At 58.8% G+C, this 20,501-nt stretch overlaps 1 protein-coding gene across 1 annotated transcript in view; it reads left to right on the top strand.

Annotated features, from left to right (window-relative positions):
- SYNPO (synaptopodin) overlaps nt 1-20,501 on the top strand; it is a 31,060-nt gene that overhangs the window by 8,534 nt on the left and 2,025 nt on the right. Inside the window, exon 2 of the mRNA XM_021715344.1 lies at nt 18,686-20,496. Coding sequence (XP_021571019.1) covers nt 18,686-20,496 — 1,811 coding nt within the window. The remainder of the gene's footprint in view (nt 1-18,685; nt 20,497-20,501) is intronic.

Raw genomic sequence — 20,501 nt, 5'->3', positions numbered from 1 at the left:
ACAGGTGTCTCTCTTCACAGCTCCGCGAGGCCACCGGGCAGTCAGCACACTCCCTCGCCTGCCAGGGCTGCCCCCCACCAGGCCAGGCACCCCTCCAGGCCTCGGGCAGGACCTGGGAGGCACCTCTTCCTTCAGGGCAGCTCCCAGGCTCCCAGACATGAGCTCATCGGAGCGGCTGGTGCCAGGAAGGGAGGGACTGAGGGGAAGCCGGCAGGGCTGCCACGGGGGGCACTGCAGGCCCCTGGGAAAGCACAGGGGGCACTGTTGGCAGGACCAGGCTCTGGCCCCTGGGATGGCGAGGTGGCAGGGGCATGACAGGCCCATGGAGGGTCAACCGGGAGGCGGTGGGGACAGACACGCGCCTTGGACTACCGCCCTGGGTCGACCTCTGCCACCCACTCACCTGCTGAGTGGCCCTGGGTCAATCCCTTGCCCTCTCTGGACCCCAGTGTCCTTGGCTTGCAATGGGGCAGGGTTACACATGTGAGCGAGACGGGCAGGCCTTTGCCCTCAAGGAGCTTGCATTTCAACTGGGGAGGTAGACAAGGAAAAAGGAAGCGAGTCGATCATGAAGATAACTTCGGACAGGTGCAGGTGGCACGAACAGCTCCGTCATGCCGTCACGATGGGGAGCACTTCAGAGACCACCCTGGGCGGGTGGTTGGGAAGGCCTCTCTCAGGAGGTGACTTGGCAACGGAGACCTGAACCTTATTTGAAGGTGTGCTCGAGGCTTCCTGGAGGAGGCGTATCTGGACCTGGGAGGGATTTAGTTGGGAGGACGGGCCCAAGGCTGGGGGTGGGCTTTGCTCAAGGCTGCATCTCCTGGGGCTCCGCCTGGATCTGGTCACTGGGCGCTGGGCCTCTGCGGGAGGCTTCTGCCGAGTTGGGCCAGGATGTGTGAGCTCAGAGTCCTTTGTGAACTGTCCCTGGACATTGGGGCTCCATGGCTACCCAGTGTGGCCAGAGGAGGTGTGTATACGGCAGCAGCCGCCAGGCCCTGTAATTCCGGAGGCTTACAGAAGCCCTCTCTCCGGCATGAGGTCTTCACCAGCTGACTGTTGCCTGGAATTCCACCCTCCCAGCCCTCAGCTTTTCCACTCGGTGAGGCAGGCTGGGAGAGATGTGCAGACCCTGCCCTGTCGGCTTTGGGTGGCTGCAGGGGGTCCACGGGTCAGTCTTCTTCCGAATTCTCGCAGGAAGCCTCCCATGTGGCCACTCCATGGATTCTGCCGGGCCCCAGGCCCCCCGGGCTGGCTGGGCGATCTTCAGTGTGTTATGTAGCCCCTCTGGGCTTTTGTTTCCTCCTCTATAAAACAGAAACAATGATAGATCCTGTTTTGTACTGTTGTTCCAGAAATTAAAGAAATGATAACTGCTCAGAAACATGAGCTGCTACTCACGAACGGCATTATCATGTTGTGACCTCTGTTGAAGTAGCAAGCCCTCAGGAGATAGGCTTTTGCTCAGGACAAGTCAGAGCCCGATATATTACCTTCTGATGTGTGGCCAGAAGCAGATTCTGGTGGAGGGAGTGATGGCACCGGCACAGGGGAGAAGGGCCCGAACTGAGCCGCAGTAGCAGAGGCTTGAACTTGTGGCCTGGCCACTGGGTTTGGGTAAATCACTTGCTTGCTCTGGGCCTCAGGCTTCAGTTCTGACTGCTCTGAAATGGGCGAGTGGGTGCAGAGGAGCTCGGTAAATGCCAAAAGCATGAGGCCAGCAGGAGGGGCTGAGCCATGTTGTCGGGTCAAGGAAGGAGCAGGCTGGAGGGAACCCCGGACAGAAGGGCAGGTGCCCCCGAGACCTTTGCATCTAATCCTCTGGAATGAAATCGCTCAGGGTCTAAGAGTGCTTGGGAAATAAAGACCACAAGTCTCGAAAAGTAGTGGTTGGCCAGGTGCAGTGGCTCATGCCTGTAATCTCAGCACTTTGGGAAGCAGAGATGGGAGGATTGCCTGAGGTTCGAGACCAACCTGGGCAACTTGGTGAGACCTTGTCAATAAATCAAAAAATTAGCCTGGCATGGCAGAGTGTACCTGTAGTTCCAGCTACTTGGAAAGCTGAGGCGGAAGAACTGCCTGAGCCCAGTGGCCGTGAGTGTGCCTCTGCACTCCAGCCTGGGGAACAGAATGAGACTCCAACTCAAAAAAAAAAAAGAAAGAAAGTAAAGTAGTTGTTGACATGACTACTGCCATGAGTGGTTTAAGCTCCTTACACGTCAGTAACTCCACTAGGTGGGTTCTATTCCTATCACCTTTTGCAGATGGGAAACTGAGGCACAGAGAGGTTGGTTATGTGGGTTTCCAGGGTTTCAGAGCTGGAAGCCCACTTCAAACCCAGGCAGTCTGACCCCCAAAACTCTGTCATGCTTAATGGCTGCACGACATGGTCTCTTTCACGTTACATGGAGTTCCAGAGGCTCAGAGCAGCCAAGCCACACAGCATTCCTTTTCGATCCTTCTCATCCCTGTCCTTTGGGTCCTGGGAGGAGGACTGTCACTGAGTCTAGAGTCTAGGGCTCTGAGGTGGCCCTTGAACCAGCTCAGCCTTTTTTCCCTGCCCTTATTCCCCTGAGAGCAGGTCAGGGAGGATTAAGTGTGCCCTGTGGGAACTGTGGGTCTGGGAGGCCGTGCCAGGGCCTGATGAGAGGGCGTTGTTCGTGGCATGGACCGTCAGCGGGTCCCAAGTGCCCAAGTTGCAATAAACTCCCATGCAGCCTGGCCCGTCCCCATCATTGTGCACCTGGGGGAACCTGAGGTGAGAGGTTCAGGGACCAGCCCAAGGTCACACTGGGAGGAGGAAGCCCTTCATCCCCGGGTCTCCTGTTCTGCCTCTAAGCTGCTTGGTACTTGTACATAGAATGTACGTGGGAGATGGGACACTGGGGACCCACCTCCCTCTCCCCACGGTGGCCCTGGCCTCAGCCAGGACGTGGTTCCTGACATGGGCTGTTTGGGAGGGCACACGGAGATGGGGGTGGGGAGGCACTGTTGAAAAAATAGACGGTCACGCGCATGGAGAACAAGCCTGCCACCACCCAGCCCGAGCCAGTTGGCTCCCCCGTGCCCAGCTGCCAGGCCCCACTCGGGTTCTTGCAGGGGCCCCGCCCACCCCACCCTGGCTCTGGACCTGAGGCTGTAACTCCCAGCCACCCTCTCCTCTCCCTCCTCCACCCCTGCCCAACCTCCAGGCAGATGGTGGCTCACTGAGCTTGGGTGGGCCTGGAGCTCAGCTGTTGGCTCTGAACTGTGCCAGGGGGTCTGGCCTCTCCACATACTGGCTGTGTGGCCTTGAATGAGGCCCTTTCCCTCTCTGGGCCTCAAGCACTGAGAGGGGGTGCTGTCCATTAAAGGTCATCACAGCCGGCAAACCTGTCCCAGGTCTCTTGTCGGGGCCTGACACACGGTTCTGGAGACCCCACTCAGAGAGGGGTCGTGACCTTCTGAGCCCACTCGGCCGGAAGGTGGCAGGGCAGAGGCCTGTGCCCAGATAATCCTATAAATCCTGGGGTAAGCGAGGTCACATGGAGCCACAGAGGCAGAAGGCTTTGCAGTAGTAGTGAGAGCTGTGTTTTAGTCATTTGTTCTATTACTCAGTCAACAAACATTGACCGAGGCCCAGCTATGGCCTGGGCACAGAGACGTGGACACAGCCATGGCCCCTGGCCTGCAGGGGCAAGGCAGGCAGATGCGAAAACAAATACCCATGGAATGATGAGTCTGATGAGAGCTGGAAGGAGAGGCCGCGGTCTCGAGACAGGGAATGTGCCCTCTGAGAGCAAGGCCGGCTTGCCTGAGGCTGTGAACATGCCAGAAGGATGAGGAGTGAGGCAGAGAGGTGCTGTTGAGGGCGCAGGGGAGGGAAGGATTCCAGGAACAGCAGCAGCCGGTGCAAAGGCCCTGTGATGAAAAGGTGAGCCTGTGCTTGACTTGTCAGAGCACCTGAAGGAAGGAAGCATGGCTGGAACAAAGGGGAGGTGGAACACGCAGTGGCCGCAGCGTGGGCGGGCCGTGGGGCAAGTCCTGCCGGCCTGGAGCCTGCGAAGGGGCTCAGGCAGACCCCAGGAAGGAGAGGCATGCCTGGTACTGATCAGGGAGGCTGGTCTCCTTTCTCTTTCTCCCCTGGACACCCGCCATGATGGTGCCCCAGCAGCTCCGTGAGCGGGGCTGGACGTGGAGTCCATGACTGGCCATCCTGCCTCTTCCTGGCTCTCGTTTGCGTCATCCTGATGGCGTCTGGGGCGCAGCAGGCCTGGGCGCCCGTCCGGGAGGCGTGTCCTTGGGCGAGGGCTGATTGGGCTGAGTGCTCCTCTTCAGTGAATTCACATTTCCTTGTATTCCTTGCGTGAGTCTGTGGACCCCAGGAGGGGGGAGTCTGTGGACCCTAGGAGGGCCGGCCTTTGGCTGGATGAAGGCTTGCCCTGGATCTCCTCCCACTCCCTGCCCGTGAGCAGGGTCTGCCTTTCCTGGCTCCAGGTACCAAAGCCCCTCTCGGCCAGTGCCCTGGGATGGCACCCAGGAGGCTCGTGTTCTGAGCCCAGCTCTGCTGTGTGCTCCTGGCCACGTCCCTTTCCCTCTCTGGGCCTCAGTTTTCCCACCTGTATTGTAGGGAAGGACTCTAGTTTTCTGTACTCAAGTATGGCCCATGGATGACCTACCAATACCACCTGGAAGCATATTAGAAATGCGGTCTCGAAGGCTGAGGCGGAAGGATCACCTGAGCCCAGCAGGTCGAGGCTGCGGCGGGTGTGAGTGTGTCACTGCACTCCAGCCTGGGTGACAAAAGCGAGACTCCCACTCAAAAAAAAAAGAAAAGAAATGCAGTCTCAGCCAGGCACGGTGGCTCACACCTGTAATCTCAGCATTTTGGGAGGCTGAGGCGGGAGGATCTCTTGAGCCCCAGGAGTTTGAGACCAACCTGGGCAACATAGCAAGAACTTGTCTCTACAAAAAAGTAGCCAGGTATGGTGGTGTGGGCCTGTAGTCTCAGCGACTTGGGAGGCGGAGGCAAGAGGATTGTCTGAGTCCAGGAAGGCAAAAGAAAGGAATAAACAAATAAATAAACGCAAAGCCCTGGCCCTTCCAAATTAGAATGTGCCTTTTCACCATACCTCTGAGTAATTTCCGTGTACTTTAAAGTGTGAGAAGCACTGTCAGTCATTTTTAAGCTTAAAATAAAAATCTACAGTATCTTCTTGCCTCTGCAAAGTTTTACACAGAAAACACATACGAAGGGACCTGCCCACTTCGTATTTCTTCATCCAGGAGCCAGGAGGGAGGAGTGAGAGGGGTGAGTTAGGACAGTGGGGAGGGCAGGACGAGGCAGGCGGGGGCTGGCACCTCCTCAGACCTCTCCTTCACGCCTGGGGACCCCCAGCCGGGTGGCCTCTGAGAGCCCTTTCAGCTCTGACCCCAGGGTCCTCTTCTAATGGGTTTGGAGGGAGGGTGCTTGATGGTCCACGGCCCAGTGACGTCTGTCCCTGCTTGTCCCCATCCTGGTGTCCTGCCCTCTTCCCTTGGAGTCCCTGAAAGGGGAGCTGGTGCTATTCTTAGCGTGACAGGGTGGTGAGGAGAGAGCTTACTAGTGCATTATTTATGCCCCTGAGTCAACAGGATGCCATTCAAAGCTCTCAGAACATGGCCCGGCCTGCATGGGCTCCGTCACAGCCATGGTGGGAAGTCAGCTGTGTGCAGGGAGGAGGGTGACATCCTAGGGCGCAGACCCCAGCCCTGCTGGCCTGGGAGTCAGAACCCTCCTGCTCAGGCCCCAGCTCTTGAGCTGGGAAATAGCTCTTGAAATACAACAGGCAGGACCAGGAGAGAGGTGCTTTGGCCACCCATTTCTTGACTAGGCACGTGTTCACTGAGCACATACTTCCTGCAGTAGGTGTGGGTGCACGGGTGGGGGAGACAACGCCGGCCTGCCAGGAGCTCATGCTGTTGCCAGAGAGCTGGTGTGCAGTGGGCGCTGGGCCTCAGTACCTGTGAGATCCAGCCCATGCGTCACCCAGCAGGGTGGGAACGGAGAGGCCCTTTTAGAGGGGGAAACCGAGGCCAGCACATGCAAGGCTCGCCAACTGCCGCCGTGACTGGTGACCAGACTGAACTTAGTTAGGTTGAAGCAGAAAGACCATTTAGATCAAATGGCAGCATGTTGGGCTTTGGGACATCCCCATGCTACCCTGTGAGGGGCCTCATGGCTGGAGGGAAATGAACTGACTAAGGCTGTCCTATGTCCATGGAGCCCCGGACCACTGAGAGGTCGTGTGTGTCCAGGGCTTTCATAAACCCGGGCAGAAGGACGGCCGCACTGTGAGCTGGAAGTCAAAACCGCAGGGACTGAGAGGTCACATCTCATGAGGCTGTGCCAGGTCTCTGGGTACAGATCTGCATGCTGCGAGATCCTGGGCAGCTCCTGTGGCCTTGTCTGCCTCCGTTTTCTAGTCTGTGAAATGGTATAACAATCCCCGCTCTATCCCTGATGGATGAAAAGTGCTAGAAAAATGACTGAGTGTCGGGCACAGTCAGAGAATGGTCCGTAATGACTGTATGTACTGATGTCTAACAGTGTATTTGATTAAGCGGATTCTATTCACACGATGGCGTCTGACTCTGAGCCAGACCACACTACAGGCATCCTCTGTGTTCTCACAGCTTCTTGAGAGGATCATGGGCTCCCTGAGCCTGCCTGGGCCTGTTAAAATGTGTGTTCTGAGGACCCTCGGGCCTGTGGCAGAGCCCAGGTATCTGCATTTGGGACACAGATACCCCGAGGCCTTCGGAGGCACCTGCAAGTCTCTGATCTGGGTCCCAGAAAGGAAGGGACTTGCCCGAGGCCTCACATTGAGCTGGATGCCAAGATCCAGGCCTGCAGCTCCGTGGAGGTCCTCCCCTGCCCTCCAACTGCCTGAACCCCCTGGAGGGGTCTAGCTGGGTAACCAAGGCGTGAGGGAGGGTGCTGGTGGGGTGCTTACACCTGTGCTGCGCCGTTTCACATGGCTTGCCCCATGTCATTGCAGTAGGCGCAAGAAATGGGACATGCTCCACAGCCCGTGATCCCTGGGGACACTTAAGCAGCAGGTGGCGGGTGTTAATGGACCTCTGGAAAGGAGAGAGCCGTGACCCAGGAGCAGAGATCCCGGTATGCGTGAAACCTCCCAAATGTGCAGTGTCCCATCTCCAGCGGTGCTCAGTCCCCCAAGGGTGGGACAGGCTGGTAGGGGGAGACACGCACCCTCCCGTGAGGCGCGCACCCACGGCCGTCCATCCGGGCCAGCCTTCCACACGCGCCCTGTGTGCTGCGATGCTCAGCGTGCACACACTGGTGCGTGCATTCCCCTGTGGGCGTGTGCGTGCCCAAGCGTGCTCTGAGCAGGGTGTGCGGGCTTGCAGCAGGCGGCTCTGTGTGTGGGCACACGTGCAGGGATGTGCCGCTTCAGCAGCCAGAGGCTGGTGAGAGCAGGTTTGTGTTGCACGTGTGTGTGTGCACGCACATGCCCGTGCAGATGGTTGCAGTGCAGGGATTCCTGTCATCCCAAGGTTGGAGGTAGAAGGACTACTAGAGAGCTTCTCTCTCTTTTTTTTTTTTTTGAGTCGAAGTCTCACTCTGTCCCCCAGACTGGAGTGCAGTGGCCGCTCCCGGCCGCTGCAGCCTCGACCTGCTGGGCTTCGGCGATCCTTCCACCTCAGCCTTCCAAGTAGCCGGAACTACAGGCGTGCACTACCACGCCCGGCTATTTTTTTTTGTTTTTTGTTTTTTTATTGTAGAGACGAGGGCTTGCCAAGTCGCCCGGGCTCATGCAATCCACTCGCCGAGGCCTCCCAAAGTGCTGGAATTGCAGGCTGAGCCACCGAGCCAGCAAGAGGCTCTCTTATTCGTGATGTGCACCAGCCACAAACCCGCCAGCCGCCAGCCTGCCCCAAAGCCTTAGCACTTGCTGCTCCCTCTGCCTGGACACTCTTGCCTGATAGGCACTGCCCACTTCTCCGCTCTTCGCTCAGATGTCCCTTCTCATGAGGACCACATGTCCCTTTGCAGACCTCCCCCCGCCCTGCGGTCTGTAGACGTCTGGGCCCTGCCCTATTTTCTCTGTAGCATCTGCCATCTGACTGACAAGTCTGTTTAATGCGCTGCCCTACTCAAATGCCGGCAGGGATTCTTACCTGTTTCCCTGCAGGGCTGTTAACGGCGCCTGCCCCTGGGTATGCCGTAAATACTGGGTGATGAATGAACCCCTGCACCACCTATACTTATTTTCTTTACGTTGTCTAATTGTGTTCCTGAAATCTCCACCTTGGCCTCCACCTAACTAGTAATATACCTGAGATCACAGGCTCGGAGTGTTTATTAGAGCTCTCTCCAATTCGCATTTGAAATCTTCAAAATGATCAAGATTTTAAGTATCAGGCACTACCTAAAGTTCTTTTCGCTTTCACTAGAGGTGGGGGCATCACACGCCCGGAGTCATGGTCCAGTCTAATCCTCCCTTGGGCAGATGGACAAAGTGAGGCCCAAAGATAGTCAGGAATGATTCCAGTGTCTCGCCCGAATTGCGATGGGGTAGACCCTGGACCCAAATCTCCTGACCTTCAGCTTTCTTTTCACTTCTAGTTTGAGGGGACAGGGGAGGTGAGAACTGGGTCATACCATCTGTTCTCTGGCAGGAGACTCCTCTGTCTGGAGGGGGCCAGACCCGCGGGAATCGTGAATGGTGGTGAGATGGGCACGTGGTAGGGTCAGCAGCTCCCAGCACTCCAAGGCCATGGTGGCCTCCTCCAAGGGGACCAAATTCTGTTCTCTCGGCAGCACAGTGGCTGGAGGTGATACTGGGCCCCTGTGCAGAGAGGATGCTGGGTGGTGGGGGCTGCTGGCTGTGAGCAGAAGTGAGGCCATTCCAGAGAGGGCTGGTGAGGGAGTGGCAGGTGGAGCCTGGCCTGGTGGGTGACCCAGAGGTGGGTTTGTGTGAAAGCCCCTCTGTGTGCATAGCGCTTCACACTTTCTCAACCATTCCTGCATTTCACTTGTTCAGCAACTACTCCACGAGACAGATGGGATCATCCCTGGTTTACTGTTGATGAAACTGAGACTGGGAGAGGTGGGGTGATGGACCAAAGGCAGCTGTCTTGTGGAGCCGGGGTGGCGGGGGACATGGCTGACCCCTGCCTGGGGTGGTGACGGAGGCTGCTGTGCGGAGCGGGCGGGCAAACAGCCACGGGAGCCAGGAGGCCAGCGGGAAGCCCGCCATCCCCTCTCTCGCCGGTAACCTTGGCCAGTCACCAAACCTTTGTGAGGCGCGGTTTCCTCGTCTGCAAAATGGGAATACCGGCACTGCCTGCCACACAGCTTGTAAGGATCAAAGAAAACATGATAAAAAACGACCATGCTGAAACCGAATGCCTTGTCCAGAAGAAGTGCTCCGTGAGCAGTGACTTGAGTCATGAGACAAGGCCCCAGCCCCGAGACATTTGCCCCTGGGGACTCCTTGGGACAATGAGGCCGCCCAGGGCCTGCTTGGGCAGATGGGAGCGAGCCTGAGGCTGAGAGAGAGAGAGAGAGAGAGAGAGAGAGAGAGAGAGAGAGAGAGAACGAACTGCTGGCCCCCCGCAGGGCTGGGGCCAGCCGTGGGTTCCAAGGGCCCCAGGCTGCTTAGTCAAGCCACCCGGACGGCCCTGACCCTGGGCACCCTCACGGCCAGTTCCCGCGTGGTGGCCCTGGCTGCTTGGCGTCATTATCATTCCTCCTGCATGTTTTCTCCCGGTTATTTATTTTTCTGCAAGGAAGGAATGTGGGGAATTTACCGCAGGGCTCTGGCCTTCGCTTTGGCGGCCTCTTCTAGAAGAAGGAAGCCACCGAGACAGAGGGCAGAAGAGGCCTGGCCGGCCCTGACGCCTGGGCAGGGGGCAGTTATGTAACCCCCCAGAGGCGGGCAGATGCCACAGTGCTGTTGGTCCTTGGGTGAGAGCCTTGCAGTTACATAGCCGCCGCAGAACCCTGTGGCGCCACCTCCCCTGTCTCCCCCCACATTTTTCCCAGCCTCAAACGTCTCTTCCTCTGCAGCTGGTCTTGATTTGGGGTGTAGCGCGTTTGGGAATGGGGTGGAGATTACCTTGAGCCTTCTAGCTTCTGCTGAGCTGTCCCCACAGCTTGAAATGCCTCCTCATCTCCATCTTTCAAGACCTAGGGCCTATGCCACCCCTTCCAGGAAACCTTCCTGGACTGCTTCATCCTAATTCTTCTCTCTCTCAGGCTCTGCGTTCTCCCTTTCACTTTTTGGTGGCATCTCAGGAATTTGAGATGTCAGCTCCCGCTTCACCCACAGATTTATTGCTCTTGCCTTCTTTCTTCCCCTTGTACCCCAAGAACCACCCTCTAGATCTCTGATCTAGAGTCTAGGTGAACCTTAGATCTAGACAATTCTAAAACTGGTCTCCAGGGAGGAATGGTGGAGTGGAATATGAAGGTGGGACCGTGGGAGGACCCGTCCTTCAGTGGCTTATTTAGCCAGTACTTACCCCACCCCCACCTATGGGTGCCGGCTTTCACTGGGCCTAGGGGCCTTTAGAGAGGATGGGGACTAGCTCTGGCCCTGGGCTGGCACAAGGCTGGGAGAAGGTCTACCTTTTTGGGAGGCTCAGGGTGTGCCAGGCCCTGGGACCCCAGGCTGACCTGAGCCCGCCCTGCCTGTGGAGGCAGGTGTGGCGAGACCTCCACGCTCTGCCCTGGCTTGCCCCCTGCTGTCTTCTGGATGATGTGTTTTCTCTGGAAGGGCGGGTGTGGCATGGCGGTGCCTTCTGTGATCCCCAGGCTTGCAGGGGGTGGGCTGGGGAGAGCGTGGCCCAGCAGGAGGGGCTTGGCCAGTGCAGGGTTGGTGGGGCTGGGATATCCTGGGCTGGACTCAGCTTTCTGGGAGCCCCTCGGTGTGCGGATACCTGACTCCACCTGCCTCTCTCTGGGTTTCCATTCCCAAGTTTCTGAAAACCTCCTGATTGAAGATTAGTGACCGGGCCAGCAGAGCAGGCAGGAGGGGGCTGAGGCTCCTGGCCCCTGGCTGGGACCCCGTAGTGAGCAGGACGTGTGGCCTGTGGGAGTGGCGCCGGGTCAGGCCTGCGCCAATGGGAGAGCCCTGGCCTTGGTTTCCCCACTCCTCCACCTCTGCCCTGCCTGGTGGCCACACACAGAGAGGTTCTGCCAGCCCGCCCCCCGTCCCCCCCAAGCTTTTCTCACCTGCTGTTTCCCCCAGCCCCTCTTCTGCGCTGAGGCCTGGGGCCAGGTGGAGCAGGGAGGAACACTGATCCAAGAGTCTTGGTGGAGGACAAGAGCTTCTTGGAAGAAGTGGCAGTGGGGCTGGACCTGGGTGGGAGTGTGGGAAAGTGAGTGCGCTTGTGGGTGGAACCGTCCGGAAGGAAGAGCCCAACTGGGATCAGTCCAACTGCCGGGTTTCAGCTCTACTCTGCCCCTTGCAGCCTCACTCCCCTTATCTATAAAATGGGAACAAGGGACCTCCCTTGAGAGCTGCTGTGAAGATTAGATGAGAAAGGGCCTGGAAACCCTGGCTGGGCAGCATCGGGAGTTCTGGGACGTTTGCGACCACCGTCCTCATGGGCTTCTGACTGACGTGCGTGTGGCCGGTGGTGAGGGGAGGGATTGAGAGTAAGGCCTTGGAGGTCCTGGTCCTCAAGGGTCTTGCAGACTCTGGGGGAAGGTAAGACCAGAGCCTGATTGATACAGGGTCAAACCTGTGATGGGCCCTGGCTGGGCTTGGCTCCCAGTGCGCTGTGTGGCCGGCTGCGTGACCTTCAGCGAGTCACTGCCCTTCCAAGCCACTGTCTTCCCTACTGTGGGGATGAGGGGAGCGCCGGCCCCGCGGGGGACCATGAAAGGGAGCGAGTGAGGGTCTGTTGTGATGCTGGGCGTACGGGGTGACTTGGATGAAAATGGACAATATACAAAGCAAAGAGGTTGTGATGCTGGGGACGAAGAACTGTGGCTCAGGGAAGGCTCTGGAGGGGCTGGGGGCGCCGAGCGGAGGGGTGGAGGGATGGGGCCTGTCGGGAGGAGGTGAGAGAAAGGTGTGGGGGCAGCAGTGGAAACCACGCCCCTCGACCAACCCCCCCACTGTGGCCAAGGCTCAGCAAGGAGGGCCCGCGGGCAGGCCCGAGGTTAGGGGCTTTGAATGCCAGGATGGGGACTCCTCTCTGGTTCTTCCACGTCCCGAGGAGGCAGCAGAGGGCTCTGAGCGGGAATGAGGCATGAGTGGAGCCAGGAGGGAGGAAGATGGAGCTGGCAGCACGGGGCGGTGGATTGGCGGGGGAGAGGCTGGGGGTGGAGAGGCCGTTTAAAAGGCTGTTGCAAAATCGGTTTTCCTGATAAAGAGCCGGGCTGAGTCATCTGTGGAGGAGAAAAGTCATATCCAGCGCCTCCGTGTTGCTGTGGATGTGGGATTTTCCTGACTCCAGCAGCCGGGCAAGTGGCTGCCTCTGCTGGAGGCTTTGGGCACTGGGGCCCGCAGGCCACGGAGGCCTCCAGGGCGAGAGGGCTGCGGTGCGGACCCGGCCGAGTGCGTAAGGTGAGGACCTGGAGGTGCCCTTGTGGCTGGGGGGGTGTGGCTTAGGACACGTGGCAGCCCCTCTCTGACTCAGTTTCCCCTTTGGGCATCAAGAGAGAGGTGTACGGTGCTTTCTGCAAGCCTGTGAGTGCTGGGCAGGGCTCTGCCTGGGAGTCCTCTCCTGTGGCCACGTTCCTTCCCACCCAAGTCCAGACGATGCCACTCCCGGGGGAGTCTGGCTGCCCACCGGGGCAGGCTGTGTGTGGCACTGCAGGGATGGGAACTCCCCAGGGCACAGAGACTGTCGTTTCCTCCTCCCAGTGGGAGGATTGGGGCAGGGGCTGACGAGGTGGCCGGGCCATGACTCAGGCCCCGTCATCTTCCTGCCCCCGGTGAGCCAGGGGTTGTTCAGCCCCAGACACTGGTTCCTTCCTGACCTCCCCAGGGGGGCAGTTTTCCCAGCCTGATGACCTCTCCTGTTGCCAAGACACCGGACAGCCACAATGGGCCGCCGTGAGCCAGCCCCTGTTTCTGCCTGGCTCTCTGTCCCTCCCGCCCCTCCCCACCCGGGGCCTGGACACTCCCATTGACGGCAGGGCAGCCGTGTGAAGACGCATTTCCTTGAATTCTCCTGTCCTGACCTCCACCTCTGGCCTCCCTTCCCCTGCCCCGCCTCCAGCCAGCAGGCCCTCGGTCCTTACAACCGGTGGAGACAGAGCAGGCAACTGTCCATGGAGGGGGACAGGGGTGGGGAGCGGGCTTGTCCCTGCCTGCGCCAAACTAACACTGGGGTCTCCTGACTCCCAACATGGCGACCTTTCCGCTCTACCAGTGCATCAGTCATTTCTACCTTAGTAAGAATCAGTCAATCAGCGCTTCCTCTGAGAGGAAGAAGGGAGGGAAAGCCTGCGTTGTTCCAGGCCATGGAGCATTCAGAGAAGAGGGGCCCGCTGAGGGGCACTGACCATGGGGTGAGGGAGCAGAAGGCTCTGGGGACCATCATCCAGGAGCTCTGAGGGCCCCTCCTTCCAGAGCCCTGGCCTGGGAGACAGTGGTTGGGAGAGGATACTGAGTTTGGATTCCAGCTCTGTTGCTCACAAGCCACGTGGCCCCGGGCAGGTCTCTCTGAGAAGGTTTCAGCCGCAAAATGGGCAGACTCACGACAGGGACACTGTGGAGACTGAACAACATCAAGGGCGCAGCGGGTGCTGGGGCTGCAGAGAGGCTCAGTCATGGCCACCCTCAGTCCACGGCTTCTCGCCCCTCCCCCGCTGCAGCATTGACCTTGTGGGGTCCAAGTGCCCTGACCCAGGCCGCCCTCCGACCCTTCCTCTCTGGAAGGCCTGTCTTCAGGGTGGCCTTCACAGATCCAGTCCCCTGAGTCAGACTTAGAGGCCTAGGTGGGGGTGGCACTGTGATCTGCACGGGTGCTAGCCACAGCCAGAGTGGGAGCTCCGAGGGGTGTCTGTCCCGGGCCCTTGGCTACCTCCCCCCAACCCCCGACACCAGGGAGCACAATCTGGACATCACCAGAGGGGACAGTTCCCTGGTCTGGGGACCTTTGGACAGAGCCGCCCGGTGCCCTGCCACCAGGGATTTGGTACCGGCCGTTAGCCAGGCCCCTTCCAATCAGCTTTGCCCGTGCAGGGTGGCAGACGGCACCTGGCTTGCTGGCTGGGTCTGATCCAAACCTCCTGCCGAATTCCTTCTCCGTGGAGTCATTGTGAAGCAGGGGACGGGCACGGGCGCTCTCCTGGGAGGGCAAGCCTGTTCTGCTGTTCCTCTTGTCCCAGCACTGCGACTTGGGGGCGGCTCAAGCTCAGAGTGCTGGTGCGGGCATTAGCAGCCCAGCTGTGAGGGGAGGTTGGTGGGGCCAGCAGACCCGGTCCCGGCTCACGTCCTCCTCTGTCACTTGCCCTCCAGGCCGGCTTAGCTCCAGGGGCTCTCATGCTCTGGCACTGGAGGTTTTGCTGAACCTGTGGACTTTTTTCCAGCCTGGGGATGAAGCTGAGGCAGAGAAAGGCAGGGACTTCGAGAAAGCCTGAACCAGTAGACACTGATGCGCTTTCCAGGAGCCGCACAACCGTGGGAACCGGCCAGCCAGTCTGGCATGCTCTGAGGTCCCATAGAACCGGGTGTGAAGCAGCTCTACTCCCTTCTGGCTCTGTGACCTTGGACAGCTCACTTTACCTCTGAGCCTTGGTTTCTCATTCATAAAATGTGCATAATCGTAGATTGGCCTCATAGGGTTGTTGTGGGAATGACCTCGTGGGTGTAACGGGCATGTATAGGTAGACGGTAAGTGCCCAATTCACGTTGGCCGCTATTGCTGCAGCCTGTGCTAAGAAACTTTGGCAGGATGAAGGCTGTTTCTCCTGTCCTGTGGGGATGTGACCTGGAATCTCTGCAGGGCTATGGGGCTGGGAAGAGAGAGCTTTCATCTGTGCGGCCCTGGGGGGTGCAGAACCACATCAAGAGGAGGTTGTAAGTCCATGTGCTGGAGCCAGCCGCTTTGTAGCTGAGGAATGTTAATTGGTGGAAGGCACTCCTGGGGTGGTGAGCTCATGTCACTTGAGCAGTGAGCAGAGACTTGCACGCTCAGGGGTGTGGCTTTGGGGATGCCAGAGTGTGGGGGTTGGACCCGGGACGGCCACCACTGAAATCCTGGGGTTCTGTGTTTTGGGGCAGTAAGCTCTCCCTCCCCATCACCCTGGAAACTCCTGCTGTTTCACCTTCAGGACCCCAATCTAGGGAGTGCATCTCCTTTGATGGAAGAAGACCCCCGCCCTTCTCCAGGGAGTAGAGTGGGAACCAGTTGCCAGCTCATCCCGGGGTGGCATGAGCCCTCTGCCTGTCCACCGGGCTTGGCAGCAGTCAGCCTCCGGTGTTCACGGCCTCACTCTGGCCCCAGCCCTAACATCAGGTGCTGTGCCCGCCTTTCTCGGGAGCCTGAGCTCCGAGAGGTGCAGTCCTTGCCAGGGCCCACCACAGCACACAGCAAGGCGTGGACTCGGGCCAGGGGGCTCGTTTCGACACAAAGCAACAGAGATGGCACTACAGGAGCTGAGCAACTCTTGGGCCATCTGCGTGGCTGGTGACCCCCCCCCACACACACAGTCGTCCTCCCCGGGGGGAGCAGCCGGGTGAGATCCTTCCTCTTTCTGGATGGGGTGATCCAGACAGGAGAGGGGTCCTGTGGAGGCAGCAGGTGTCATGGAGGAGGGGCTGTGTGCTCCTGCTGTTTCTAGCAGGTGGAGGAAAAGCCAGGCCCTGATGGGAGGGGGGGCAGAGGGAGGTTGGGCAGAAAGCCTGTGGCTCCACGTGGGCCTCCTTGCTGACTCCAGTGTGGTCGTCACAAGGCTCTTCCCTGGACCTCAGTTTCCCCGTCTGTAAAGCAGGATGGTGGTAAAAGTGCCTGTGTAAGGGCTCTTCCAGCTCTAATAGCCCATGAATTCTGAGCCCCGCTGGCAGGACGCCTAGACAGACTGTCCCTGGAGACCTTTCTGCCTGCCATGGCCAGCGCTAATGAGGCCACAGTGGGGAGGGCAGGGTCAGATTCCTCAAGAACTAATTAGCCTCCCACAGGAGGGAGGGAGGCTGAGAGAGGGAGGGGTCCTTTCAGCCTCTGACAGAGCTCCTGGCCCTGACCACAGGCTGATCCGTCCACTCGTCTGTCGGTTCATCTGTTCATTGTTCATTTATTATTCAACAAGTATAATTTGAGCAGCGACCGTGTGCCAGCTGGGCACTGGGAAGAGAATGGTGGCCCACAGTGAACTTACAGATTAACAGGAGACTGACCTCAGCCTGATCCCTGACCTCAGGCCCCAGACTGAACCCCAACCCCCTTCTGACTAAGTCCCTGCACATATTTTAAAGGGACCCTTTGGGATGAGCACAGAGTTCCATGGGCTGTGGGCCCAGGGCGAGCTGGTTCTGGCTCCAGCTTTGCCATCCACAGCTGTGTGACCTTGGGTCAGTTACTCATGAGTCTCTGAACCTCCATTTCCTCTTCGGTAAGGCATGGGCACATAATGCTTGCCTCATAGCTGTTCTTGTGAGGATAAAGTGAAAGTGAAAGAATGCAGTGTTTTAGTGTAGTCTCTGCTGCAGTTAGCCTGATTTATTACTTTTCTTTCTTTCTTTCTTTCTTTCTTTCTTTCTTTCTTTCTTTCTTTCTTTCTTTCTTTCTTTTTTTCTTTCTTTCTTTCTTTTTTTTTTTGAGTTGGAGTCTCTGTTGCCCAGGTTGGAGTGCGGTGACACGCTCACAGCCACCGCAGCCTCAACCTGCGGGGCTCAGGCAATCCTTCTGCCTCAGCCTTCCAAGTAGCTGGAACTACAGGCATGCGCTACCACGCCCAGCTTATGTTTTGATTTATTGTAGAGATGAGATCTCAACAAGTTGTCCAGACTGGTCTCGAACCCCCAGGCTCAGGCAATCCTCCCACCTCGGCCTCCCAAAGTGCTGGGATGACCGGCTGAGCCACTGTACCTGGCTTTATTACTTTCCTAGTTAAAAATGTCTTTCTAAGTGATTGTTTAAATACTGATGGGAAGACATTCTGGAAGGATGTAGAAGAACATCGGTTCCTGTTGTGGTGAGGAGTGATGAGGATGGAAGGCACTTCTGATTGTACCTTTTTATGTTTTAATTTTTAGACCATGGGAGTATGTTGCTTGTCCTAAAAAGTGTATTCGTGACATCTCTCTATGGAGTCAAAGTAAATGCCTCTGAGTTTGAAAGTGGAGGCTGGGTACAGTGGCTCATGCCTGTAATCCCAGCTTTTTGGGAGGCCAAGATGAGAGGGTTGCCTGAGCCCACAGGATTGAAACCAACCTGGGCAACTTGTCGAGACCTCATCTCCACAATAAATCAAAAAACTAGCCGGGCATGGTGGCACTTGCCTGTGTAATTCCAGCTACTTGGAAGGATGAGGCGGAAGGATCACCCGAGCCCAGCAGGTCGAGGCTTCGGTGGCCATGAGCATGCCACTGCACTCCAGCCCAGGTGACAGAGCGAAAAGAAAAAAGAAAGAAAAAAAAAGGTGGAAAGGACTCTAAGAAAGACACGCCGTGTTCTGGGTGCATTTGCACGCCCTGTAGTGTGCTGGGTGCCCACCGTAGGGCGAGCACAGCGTCGGGGGGCCAGGTGAGAGTGACCCGAATTCATACAAGGTCACTGCCCTTAGAGTGATGCTCTCGGTGAGCAGTCAGATAATGCACAGGGAAGTGTGATGAAGGCCATTTCCAGATGTGGTGAATGCGGCCCAGAGAGACTGAGTTGAAAGGACCACTTGAGACCAGAGCTCAAGGCTGCAGTAAGCTAGGATCACACCACTGCACTCCTGCCTGGGCAACAGAGTGAGAGTCTGTCTCAAAAGAAAAGTTTTTAAAATTAGCCAGGTGTAGTGGCACATACCTGTCCTAGCTGCTCAGGAGGCTGAGGTGGGAGGATCGCTGGAGTCCAAGAGGTTGAGGCTGTAGTGGGATATGATCACAACCCTGCACTCCAGCCTGGGCCACAAAGAGAGGCCTCATCTCAAGATAATAATAATTTTTTAGTTGGGGTGAATGCTATAAAGAAAATAAAGCAGATGGGAGAGGAGCAGGGAAGGCCCCTCCAGAGGTGACATTCCAGCTGAGAGCCGAGCGCAAGAAAGAAGCAGCATGGAATGCCACGGGGGAAAGATTATTCTGAGCAGCGAGAACAGCAAGTGCCAAGGCCCTGGGGCAGAAACACACTTGGCATTTTCAAGAAACAGAAAGCAAGCCAGTGTGGCAGAGGCTGGTGAGAGAGGAGATTGGTGGGTGAGGAGCTGGGAGTGGTGGGCCCCGACATCCAGGGCGAGGTGTTTGTACTCTGGTCGGTAAAGTGCTTTATCGACAACCTTCAGGAGAATCCACATGAAGGACCAGTTAATTCTGAAAGGATCGTCAGGGAAGGCTTCCCAGAGGAGGTGGCATGAGCTGGGCATGTCTGTGAGGAAGGCTGATTCTAGGAAACAGGGAGTAAAGGTCAAATTCCAGAGGGAAAGGTCCTCTGTGGGAAGGACTCGGGTGACCGTCTGTCCGTCTGTCTGGGCGGGCACCTGGGGACCCTTGTGTTCCCATTGCTAACTGGGCTCTGTCCCTCTCTACAGCACTGGGCCGGAGCGCCAGCCTCACTGAGAGGGATTTGAAGGAGGCCAAGGTGCGGAGCCAGCAGATCGCGGCCCAGCTGACCACCCCGCCCAGCTCCAACTCCCGTGGCGTCCAGCTCTTCAACCGGCGCCGGCAGAGGGTGAACGAGTTCACCTTGGAGAGCCGTGGCCAGCGGGGACAGAAGCCCAGCCCGGGGTCCCTCGGAGCACCGCCCGCCAGCCCCGCAGGCCATGCCCCAGGGCTCGGCCTGAGCTGCCTCCCACCGCCCAAGCCAGGCGCCCCCAGGGCCCCTCGTCCCCAGAGCCCCGACCGTGGGGCCCCTGGCCACAGCATGGAGGGCTACTCGGAGGAGGCCAGCCTGCTGCGGCACTTGGAGAAGGTGGCCAGTGAGGAGGAAGAGGTGCCGCTGGTGGTGTACCTGAAGGAGAACGCGGCACTGCTGACGGCCAACGGGCTCCACCTGGGCCAGAGCCGCGACGCGCCGCCCTCCTGCCCGACGCCCCCTCCCACCGAGGCCCCCAGCCCGGCCGCCGATGTCAACCAGAACCTGTCGTCCCCCAGCACCACGCCCGCCCCACCCGCTTCAAACAGCAGCCACAACCCTCCGGCCCCCGATGTCAATCAGAACCCGCCGGTGACGAGCGTCCCACAGGGACTGGCACTTTCTGGTGACGAGCGGAACTCCTCAGAGGCCCAGCTCCCACCCCACAGCACGGCACCAGCTTCCACCCCTGGCAGCGTGTGCGCCAACGGGCAGCCCCGGGTGCCGGCCGAAGAGGTGAGATCCAGCACGCTCTTGATCGACAAGGTGTCGGCCCCACCGGCCGCCACCGGCATCTTCTCCAGAGAAGTGGCTGCCATCCCCAGCTGCAGGCCCCTGGCCTCCGAGTACACGTCCAGCTCCCTGCTCATCGACGTCCAGCCCGACGCCATGGTGGTGTCAGCAGACCAAGAGCTGATTGGGCGGTCGGCGGCCACCATGCCCTCCAAGGTGTATAGCGAGGTGCACTTCACGCTGGCCAAGCCCCCGTCGGTGGTCAACAGGACGGCCAGGCCTTTTGGGATCCAGACGCCAGAGGGGCCCAGCCAGCTGGAGCGGAGCCCCATGCTAGAGAGGCGACATCTTGGGGAGAAGGCGCCAGCCCCGCAGCCCCCCAGCGTGGCAGACAGGAGCCCCCGGCCCCAGAGACATGTCATGGCTCACAGCCCCATGGTGGAGAGGAGGCTGGTGGGGCAGCGAAGCCCCATCCCGGAAAGACGCCCCCTGGGGACCTTCACCCCGCCCCCCACCTACGCGGAGACCTTGTCCACAGCCCCTCTGGCGTCCCGGGTCCGGTCTCCCCCCTCCTACTCAGCCCTGTACCCCAGCCCCGACCCCAGGCCTTCGTACCTGAAGGGCCAGGCGGCTCCCGCCAGCAAGACGGGCATCCTGGAGGAGTCCATGGCCCGCCGGGGCAGCCGGAAGGCCATGTTCACCTTCGTGGAGAAGCCCAAGGTGGCCCCGAACCCGGACCTGCTGGATCTGGTGCAGACAGCTGACGAGAAGCGGAGGCAGAGGGACCAGGAGGCGGGCGTGGAGGAAGAGCCCTTCGCCCTGGGCGCTGAGGCTTCCAACTTCCAGCAGGAGCCGGCCCCTCGGGACAGGGCCAGCCCCGCGGCTGCAGACGAGGCGGTCCCCGAGTGGGCCTCCTGCCTCAAGTCGCCCCGCATCCAGGCCAAGCCCAAGCCCAAGCCCAACCAGAACCTCTCCGAGGCCTCCGGGAAGGGGGCCGAGCTGTACGCCCGGCGCCAGTCGCGGATGGAGAAATACGTCAT

Source organism: Carlito syrichta, unplaced genomic scaffold (genome assembly GCF_000164805.1).
Source record: "Carlito syrichta isolate Samal-C Ts95f unplaced genomic scaffold, Tarsius_syrichta-2.0.1 Scaffold307020, whole genome shotgun sequence".
In the NCBI taxonomy this organism is placed as follows: Eukaryota; Metazoa; Chordata; class Mammalia; order Primates; family Tarsiidae; genus Carlito; species Carlito syrichta.
The sequence above is the reverse complement of the archived record's forward strand: the minus strand, read 5'-3'. Positions and strand labels throughout refer to the sequence as shown.